Source organism: Pan troglodytes, chromosome 13 (genome assembly GCF_028858775.2).
Source record: "Pan troglodytes isolate AG18354 chromosome 13, NHGRI_mPanTro3-v2.0_pri, whole genome shotgun sequence".
NCBI classification, from domain to species: Eukaryota; Metazoa; Chordata; class Mammalia; order Primates; family Hominidae; genus Pan; species Pan troglodytes.
The window spans coordinates 37,184,703-37,194,763 of NC_072411.2; the positions used below are offsets into that span (position 1 = coordinate 37,184,703).

The 10,061-nt window shown below is 35.6% G+C and overlaps 1 protein-coding gene across 16 annotated transcripts in view; it reads left to right on the forward strand.

Annotated features, from left to right (window-relative positions):
• RAB3GAP1 (RAB3 GTPase activating protein catalytic subunit 1) overlaps positions 1-10,061 on the forward strand; it is a 198,652-nt gene that overhangs the window by 123,949 nt on the left and 64,642 nt on the right. For 15 of the 16 annotated variants that reach the window (XR_008546775.2, XR_010150072.1, XR_008546776.2 and 12 more), the window contains 4 exons: positions 567-794; positions 9,477-9,573; positions 9,670-9,773; positions 9,908-10,023. Coding sequence is in view for 9 of the 16 variants with exons in the window: in XM_054679795.2 (XP_054535770.1) it covers positions 567-794; positions 9,477-9,573; positions 9,670-9,773; positions 9,908-10,023 (545 nt within the window). In the remaining 7 variants the exon portion in view is untranslated. Of the gene's footprint in view, positions 1-566; positions 795-9,311; positions 9,574-9,669; positions 9,774-9,907; positions 10,024-10,061 lie in introns of all 16 variants that reach the window. The other variant, XR_010150075.1, reaches the window with a different exon arrangement.

The following is a 10,061-nucleotide window of genomic DNA, read 5'->3' on the forward strand; positions in this document are numbered from 1 at the left end:
GATGGCAGAATAGAACAGTTTTGAAGTTAGCTGACATTTATTGCAGAACCAGTATTGATTTATTGAGGAAAAGAAGAACAGAACTTTTCCATCACTGTGTTATTCTGATCATGTGGTGTATTATTTAATTTTTACTTTTCTTAGTATTGAGTAGTTGTTATACTGTAATATGAAACTAAGCTGTGTAACACATAATGTGTTTAAGGAAATGATTTTCTCTTTACATCGAGTTTTTATATCCAAATTCATTGAATGAAAGTGTTTTCATTACTAAGTTATATAACACATAATGTGTTTAAGAAATGATTTTCTCTTTACATCGAGTTTTTATATCCAAATTCATTAAATGAAAATGTTTTCTTTTTCTTTAAAGCTGAGAAAATAAAAATAAAATGCTTTTGATACTTTAACATCTGACCTATTTTAAAGGTGACATCCAAATTCATTTTACATATTAGATTGTAAAGATTAGATAGGCTTTTTTTGAAAATACAATTTTGCAAACAGGCTTATCATTAACTGTTGATTTTCATTTGACTCTGCTGAATTTTTTTGTCTTATTTTAGGCAGCTAATCCAGGTTGCTCCCTGGAAGATTTTGTGAGGTGGTATTCACCCCGGGATTATATTGAAGAGGAGGTGATTGATGAAAAGGGCAACGTGGTGCTGAAAGGAGAACTGAGTGCCCGGATGAAGATTCCAAGCAATATGTGGGTAGAAGCCTGGGAAACAGCTAAGCCAATTCCTGCTAGAAGGCAAAGGAGACTCTTCGATGATACACGGGAAGCAGAAAAGGTAATTGAGGTTTGAGTCTCTAATACTAGAATGCAAATTACTGTTCTTATGATTTAGGAACTCACTGTCATAGACGTGAGAGTTTTGGACACACTTGAGGTGCAAAGCATTGAAATTCAATGAGCGTTTTATATATCTACTATTCACATTTAAGATTCTAGAACTAGTTGCAAATAGGGCAAATAATAGGCATGCATAGTTTAAACAGACTGCTTACCATTGAACTGTCTCACAGTATATGTTAAAAGTGTTAAAAATGGGTATGTCCTTTGAGCTAGCAGTTCTATCACCAAAACATTTATTAAGGAAATAATGAGAAATATACAAAGATCTATGTATATAAATGATGTTCAACAAAGTTCTTAAGTGAAAAAGTAGAAACAACCAAAGTTTCCAACAACAGGGACTTGGTTCAATAAATTATGGTATATCCATTAGTGGCCAGCTTTACAGCAGCTATTAAAAAACATTTGGAGTTATGGAGAATATAGTGGCACCTGCCTGATATTTAATTGCCCTGCACACCTTCCTACCTCCTCCACCCCCCCAAGAAAATCCCGTGAAATCAATAAGTAAATCCATGCATTCAGCATTACTAAGAGATAGAAATTGCAATGACCTTCAAATTAACAGTAAATAGAGAAATAAGCCAAATTCCAGTGGAGCTCCCACTGCTCTAAGTCTTTGCAGATATAGTGAGTAGGGGGCAGGAAAAGAAAAAGAGCCAAGAGATACAGAAGACTTAGATGAAACACAAAGTCACCCCAGAAAGAGAGAGCCTAACACTACATGCCAAAACACTGAACACAGGTAGGGTTTGCTAGTTCACAGCACTTGCCACAGGGAAGGGACTTGAATGTAAACAGGGCTAGAAATGGAGCCTTGGAGAAAATCAGATATACAAAGAAGGAGTGGATGGGAATGATGAGAAAAAGGAAATAAGAGGGGAAAATTAAGGATCTTGCAGAAATGAAAGAAAAACAAGACAACCAGCCTCCCTCATCTCCCTCTATCCATTAAAGAAACTTCAGAAGAGGGCACTTTGAAGCTATTTGTGATATTACTAGGAATAGAAGAGAACAGACCACATCCATATAAAACTACTTTACAAAACAGAAAATGCAAATCAGCTCATTTCAGGTAATGAAAATATTTCCCAGAAAATCAGTCACAAAGCAGAAGAAAATTGTAACATAACATTCCAAACTGAATCAGATATCCTCAAACAGTTAAGGAGGATATGAAAAAACCATGTTTAATCAGAAATACTAAAATCAAGAACAGAGATGGACCAAAAAACCCCACAAAGAAATGAAACCACAACTGATTTAGCTCAGGATAGAAGTAAAAGAAAAAAGAAAACCATATAAAAAATGAAGACTAAATTACAAGAGGCCCAAGTTTAAATTTTATAAAGGGCATTGAAGAAAAGTGGGAAAAGAGCCCAGAAAATGAAAATGAGATATAGGAGTAAAAGGAATTGAAGAGAAAGTAGTATAAATGAAAGATAAGAAAAGTCAGAATATTCAATTCATTAGTTTCCTTTAAGGAGAAAAATCAGAATACTAAGACAGAACTAATACAGTCCCTATGGCTTAACAAAGAGGATACGTTTTGAGAAGCTCCTCATTAGGCAATTTTGTTATCATGGGAACATCATAGAGTGTACTCACATAGACTCAGATGGTATAGCCTACCACTCAGGCTAGAAAATTAGTGGAATACAAACTTTCTATTAAACAATATGGGTGAAAGGGGAAAATACAAATTGAAAGTACAGAACTTTTGAAAAACAATGAGGATGAAAACACTGCATATTAGAACCTACAGGCTATACTTAAGAAATTGATGAAAGGAACTTTCATAGCCCTGTATCAGTAAAAACAAAAGGATGAAAATAAATGAATGAAATTCCTAACTAAAAACCCTAGAAAAAAAGTCAAATCAAAAGAAAACAAAAGGAAGCAAATGAAAAGGAGTGTAGAGAACACAAAACAGATGAAATTAATGAGTTCAATCTAGTTCTTTTAAAATCAACAAAATAGAGAAGCCATTAGCTAATTTAATCAAGAAAAGGGAAAGCACATATATATATATAATAAAATAATAAATGACAAAAAGGGCACATATTAGTAACTACTGATACAGAGGAAATGTGTTAAAAATACTACTTTGCACATCTCTGTGTATGTAAATTTGAAAATCAAGTTGAATTAGACAATTTCCTAGGGAAATTCCTACCAAAAATATAATGTATATCAAAACTACCCCCAGTAAAAACAGAAAGTATAAACAGACAAATTTTCATAGAGACAATTATCAAGGAACTGCCACATTAAAAAGAACCAGGCCCAGATGGTTTCACAGGGAAATTCAACTAAATGTCAAGAAACCATATAGTTCCAATGCTACATAAATTATTTCAACACATAATAATTGGAGGAAAATTTCCAACTTCTTTCTGTGAAGCAACTATAACATTGGTACCTAAACCTGATAAAGATAGCATATTTTTAAAAATAGCAGACCAGTAATACTTAAGAAATTTAATGCAAAATCGGAAGTAAACAGACTCTAATATCATTTTAAGAAAATAATACATGTTGATCAAATATGAGGATGATTATTTAGAAGTCTGTTTATATAATTTGCTTCCTTAATAGATTTAAGTAGAAAATTGTATCTCCATTTATGCTGAAAAAACTTTTGATAAATTTAACTTAAAACTCTTGGGAAAAGAGTGGAATAGATGGCTACTTCCTTAAAATCAGAAAATATATAGAAACTTTAGTCCTAAACACAGCATCTTAATTTGGGAAGCCTTAGGGTCACTAAGGTCAGGAACAAAGCAAGGATGCCTGACATCTCCACTGCCAATCAAAATTGTTCTGCAGGTATTAGCTAGTGTAATTAGCAAGAGAAAGCAGAGGCATGGGAGTTGAAAGAAGAACTCTGTTTGCAGTGATATGACTCTATACTTGGAAAAATTCAAAAAGTCAATGTTAAAACTAATAAAAACAAAAGAATCCAGGAAGGCAGCATGATATATAGTTAACATACAGTAATCAGTAGCATTCATATACACTAATAACCATTTAGAAGATCTAAATATAATTTTCATTATAAGGGGAAAGTAAAATACTTAACAGAAAATATTTGAAATCTTAATGAAGAAAACAAAACGCTCCTCAAAAACACACTTGAACAACAGAAAGATAGCCCTCAAACTCCTAGGCTCAAGTGATTCTCCTGGCCCAGTTTCCCTAGTAGCTAGGACTACAGGTGAACACCATGATGCCCAACTAATTATTTTTCTTAATTTTTTATAGAGATTAGATCTCACTGTGTTGCTCAGGCTGATCTCAAACTCCTGGCCTGAAGCAATTCTCCTGCCTCATCTTCCGAAAGTGTTGGGATTACAAGTGTGAGCCACTGTGCTAGCCTATGCTTTACTTATTCCAAAAAATAACAAGAATGGAAAGAGGAAAAATAAACCTGAAAGCAAGTTGAGATACATTAATCCAGCTGTATTTTAAATGAGTAACATAACCACACCGACGGGGATTGGTGAAGGGAGGATGGAAAATCTAATCCAAGTGATTTATCGACACATCAAATGTGTTTGACTGTATACTGTCAGTTGTGGTGGGGGATGGGACTGCAAAAAAAATCTTGAGGCCAGGCGCCGGTGGCTCATGCCTGTAATCTTAGCACTTTGAGAGGCCGAGGCAAGATCACCTGAGGTCAGGAGTTCGAGACCAGCCTGACTAATGTGGTGAAACCCCATCTCTACTAAAAATACAAAAATTAGCTGGGGGTGGTAGCACACGTCTGTAATCCCAGCTACTCAAGAGGCTGAGGCAGGAGAATTGCTTGAACCTGGGAGGCAGAGGTTGCAGTGAGCCGAGATCACGTCACTGCACTCCAGCCTGGGTGACAGAGTGAGAATCCATCTCAAAAAAAAAAAAAAAAAAAAAAAAAAACAATCTTGAACCCTATTATTATCTAAGCTTGGTTTTTGTAATGATACGGGTACAGCAATTGTGAAACTCTTCTAGATGTATTATTGGTTGGGTGAAGTGAGTAACTAAATATGTTGGTGGTGTTGGAAGCCAGAATTTCTTACTGTGGAAGTGAGATGCAAATATGAAATAAAGGAAGGCAAGGAAGAACCCAGTGGCAATGAATTGGAATTGGAGGTATTGGTGTGGACTTACGAGTTTTTAAAATATGGATAGGTATGTGGGTATGGACATAGTAACTATTTGTGTATATGTATATACACAAGCAAACATTCCCTGGCTTTCTTCTGAAAGAGTCTAGAAGCACTGACACCCTCATAGCAGTGAGCACACATAGCTTGATTTTTTTTACACATTCCTTTTTTTAGACATTTACTTTTAGTAACCATGCTTTCCTCAGAAAAATGACTGATTTCAAGATTGAGGCAAGGAAGGTACAAGATGAACCTGGAACATCCTGGATTGCTCGACAGTAAGGAAGTGCTTTAAAAAAAGATGGGGGCATTTCATAGAGAGCTAACTTGAAAGGACTCACATTGGCCAAATCTGGGACAATTTTGAGTTGTAAATATTTAAGGACAGGAATGATTATAAACCGTTGGAAAAAATAGGAATTCTTGGAACCATATTGATAATTAATGGATAAACAACTAGGGGAAAGGGGAAGTCATTTCCTACAGAGCAAAGATGAGTGGTAAATGTAGAGTATATGTTGGAGTTGGAAGTCTTCATTTTGCAACCATGTTCATAGTAAGGATTGGTTCACCAAGAATCATGAATATTAAGTCTAGGTGGAAAATTGAAGAGCATCATCTTGCATGATTTTTAAGTGTTTCTCTATAGAGTGCTTCTGCATTGCAAGGAAAGTGGAGAAATAGAACAGTATCTCCAAATTAACATCACCAATGAGGAGTAAATGGAGATCGTACACATTGGGCTATGATACTCTGATGGACCCAACACCACTTAACATGCCATTTGGTTCAGGAATGTAAAATCTTAGTCTAATTGTGAGGGAACATTAGATGAACCCAAAATGAGGAACATTCTATTTTAAAAAGATTTTGAAAAAAGAAAAATTTGCAGAAGTTTGGGGGCATATTAAAGACACAGGAGCCAACTGAAAGAGTTCCCAGCTGGCCAAGACTGGAACAATTTGAACACCAAAATAAAATAATATTGGATTGTAACTCAGAGTACAAAATAAATATCCTTGAGTTCATACTGGTATAAATAATTGATTGGATATATAAATTAATGGGATAGAAGAGACAAATCCCCTGTGCAGAATTCTAAATGTATATAAATACTCCACCCTCAAGGAGGTGAAGCTAATTCCCACTCTGTAAGTGTGTGCTGCACATAGTGTGTTCCTCCCAGAGAGTACAGTGCACAGAGAGGGAAAAGGAGTGATGTTACAGTGCAGCAGCCCGACTGACACTGTCTCAGCCAGGTGGTGAAGGTTAACATCCACAGGCTAAGCCATACTGGCGGTATGTACTCCTGACATGATGTGATGACAGTGGCACTTTACCTCTCTGGTCTTCCTCCCAGAAATACATAACTCAGCTTAATCATGAGGAAAACATCAGATAAACCATAATTGAGGGAGTTTTTATGAAATACTTGACCAGAACTCAAAACTGTCAAGGTCAGTAAAAACAATGAAAGCTGAGAAATGTCACAGCCAAGGGAGCCTAGAAACATGACAGCTAAACATAATGTGGTATCTTGAAGGGGATCCTGGAACAGGAAAATGACATTAGATAAAAACTAAGGAAACCACATACATACATACATGCTGACAGCATTATTCATGACAGCCAAAAAATGGAACAAACCCAAATGTCTGTCAGTGATGAACAGATAAGACAAATATGGTCTGTCCATGCAATGGAGTATTATTCAGCCGTAAAAAGGAATGAAGCACTGATATGTGTTACAACATGGGTGAATCTTGAAAATATTATGCTCAGTGAAAGCAGCCAGAAAACAATGGGCTGCATGTTGCGTCGTTCCATTTATATGAAAGGACCAGAATAGGCAAGTCCATAGAGACAGTAAGTTAGATTAGTAGTTGGCAGCAGTGGAGATTGGGAATGGGGGAAATCAGGAGTGGCTGCTTTGGGGTACTGGGTTTCTTTTGGGGGAGATGAAAGAAAATATTCTGGAATTAGATAATGGTGATGGTAACATAACCTTGCAAATATGCTAAAAACCACTGAAGTTATTCATTTTAAAGTGGTGCATTTTATGGTATGTGAGTTATAACTCAATTTTTAGAAACTAAGGAAATCTGAATACAGTATGGAATTTTAGTTAGCCAAAAAGTAGGGAGGAAGAGGAAACTATACTCAAAATGCCAGTGTTATAAAAGACAGAGTGAAAAGCTGTTCCAGATTAGTTGAGATTAAAGAGCTATGATAACTAAAGGCAATGGATGATCCTTACCAAGACTTGTAGTGGTTGAGGGAAAGGGTCATAAAAGACACATTTTGCGGCCGGGCTTGGTGGCTCATGCCTGTAATCTCAGCACTTTGGGAGGTTGAGGTAGGTGGATAATTTGAGGTCAGGAGTTCGAGACCAGCCTGGCCAACATAGTGAAACTCCGTCTTTACTAAAAATACAAAAATTGGCCGGGCAGTAGTGGCCATGTGCCTGTAGTCTTAGCTAATCAGGAGGCTGAGGCAGGAGAATCGCTTGAGCCTGGGAGGCAGAGGTTGTGGGGAGCCAAGATCGCACCACTGCACTCCAGTCTGGGCAACAGAGAAAGACCCTGTCTCAAAAAAAAAAAAAAAAAAAAAAGACACATATGGGATCAGTTGACAAAACTGCAATAAAGATAGTAGGTTAGATTACAATTATTTTTATCAGTGTTAAATTTATTGTATATAATCAGAATCATTTGCATTTTGATTATATAATAAAATATTTTTAATTTTAGGAAATACAGATATTTTGGGATAAGGGACATGAGTATGCGACTTATTCTGAAATTATTCGAAACAAGTTTATGTCTATAGTATGTACACACATGAAAGCAGAGAAAGATGCAAGGGATCCAGAACAGAGGAGGGAGACAGGTCATATGTGAATCCAGGTAAAGGGGAATCACATATTTCATGTTATTCCTGCAAATTTGTTTTTCTGTGAATCAGGGGAAAACAAAATTCAGAAAGGTGGGTATTAGCAAGGATGTACAACAGAGGGAACTCATTACTCTAGATAAGAATGTAAATCTGTTGAAACACTTTGTAGGATAATTATGTTGTACATTTCCTAGTTCAATTGTTAGGTATATATCCTAAAGTAATTGCTGTACATGTCCCATTTGCACCAGGAAATATGTGCAATAATGTAATAGGAGCATCATTTGTAATAGCCAAAAACTGAGGAGCTATCCACTACTATTAGTGTAGGAACATTTTAATACAGCAGTGAAAATGAGGAAACTATAGCATATTGGAATGGTATACGAATATCAAAATACTGAATGAAAAAAAGCAAGTCACTGAGGGCTATAAACAGAAACACTCCATTAATATAAAGGTTAAAACTAGACAAAAGTAAACAATATATTATTTAAGGCTACATATGTGAAAAAAACCATAAAGAAAAGCAAAAGAATGATTTGTAGTTAATTCTGGGGATGGAGGGTACACAGGAGGACTTCGAAAAGCCTGGTAACATTCTGTTTCCTAAGCTGGTGTTTTCTTTAAACTATTTCTAATACTCTAGTATGTATATTTCTTAATTTAAAAAAAGTTTCAAATCAGACAAAACTCTCTAAGCCAAAAAAAAAGTCCACCACAAGTCATTAAATAAAGCAAATAATAAAACAGTATGTAAGTTATTAATTTTTGTTAAGAAATTACATATGCATCTACATTTTTGTGTTTAAATGGACATACAAGTAGTTTGAGAGGATAAACACGAAAATGTGGTTTTGGGGAAGTAGGATTTCAGGAATATTTCTGCATCACCTGTATTTTTTTTTAAATTTTGAAATCCATGAGCATTTATCAGTCAGACTCACATTATGAGATTATACTTCTTAAAATTTTTATTGATGTAAAAGAATTGTACATATTTATAGGGTTATACTTCTTTTATCTTTACTGTTGAATAAGGAGCCTAAAGGTAGGGTCCATGTTTTGTACATACTTCTCTGTATTCTTATAATAAGAATTGGAAAAAAAATAAACCAAAACAACTAAAACCAAAAAATGTGTCGGAAGTCACTAACAATGTTTAGAAATAATAAGTGAGAAAAGCAGGTTAAAAGGCAGTATTTTACATATTTAATATTAGTGCCCTTAGTACGTGTATTCTGTGTCTTAAAATGAAAATGCTCCACTGTCAATGGTTGTTTTCTCTTGGTATTGTAATCAGTCGGTAGTTTTTATTTTCTTTGTATTTTCCTTATTTGCGTGTATTACATAAGAAAGCAGAAAAAAATAGAATATTTATAATTATTAAAGATTGAAGTTCTTAGGTGCTTTCAGTAACATTATCCTCACCTTTGGGGTCGTGGCTGCCTACCTGGAGTGCTGTCTTGTTAAGGATTAAGATGAGTGGCTGAGGATTTGCACTTCTGTAAGTGGCTGCTTCATCCTTTGACACCTGCGCTGATCATTTGTGTGCGCTGCACCTCCTTCAGGTGCTGCACTATCTGGCAATCCAGAAACCTGCAGACCTTGCTCGGCACCTGTTACCTTGTGTGATTCATGCAGCTGTACTCAAGGTAAAGGAAGAAGGTAAATGTCATATTTAACTAGTCATTAGTCATTTCCAAAGTGAAAGTCTATTTTGCCTAATTTATTTAATGCTGGCTTCAATCTTTTCTAAAATAGAAAGTCTCGAAAACATTTCTTCAGTTAAGAAGATCATAAAGCAGATAATATCCCATTCCAGTAAAGTTTTGCACTTCCCCAATCCAGAAGACAAGAAATTGGAAGTAAGTTTGATGTAGTGTCAGAATCTTGCCAAGTGTTCTCCTCAGTTGGCAGAAATAATTTTTAAGATGCGTTTTCAAAGGGCTTTGCTTTTTTGCCATCTCCCAATGTATGCCTCTTCCTTTTCTACTGCCAGGAAATCATTCACCAGATTACTAATGTGGAAGCTCTCATTGCCAGAGCTCGGTCACTAAAAGCCAAGTTTGGAACTGAGAAATGTGAACAGGAGGAGGAAAAGGAAGATCTTGAAAGGTAATTGCTATTTGGCTAATTCAGTTTTGTCTGCAGTA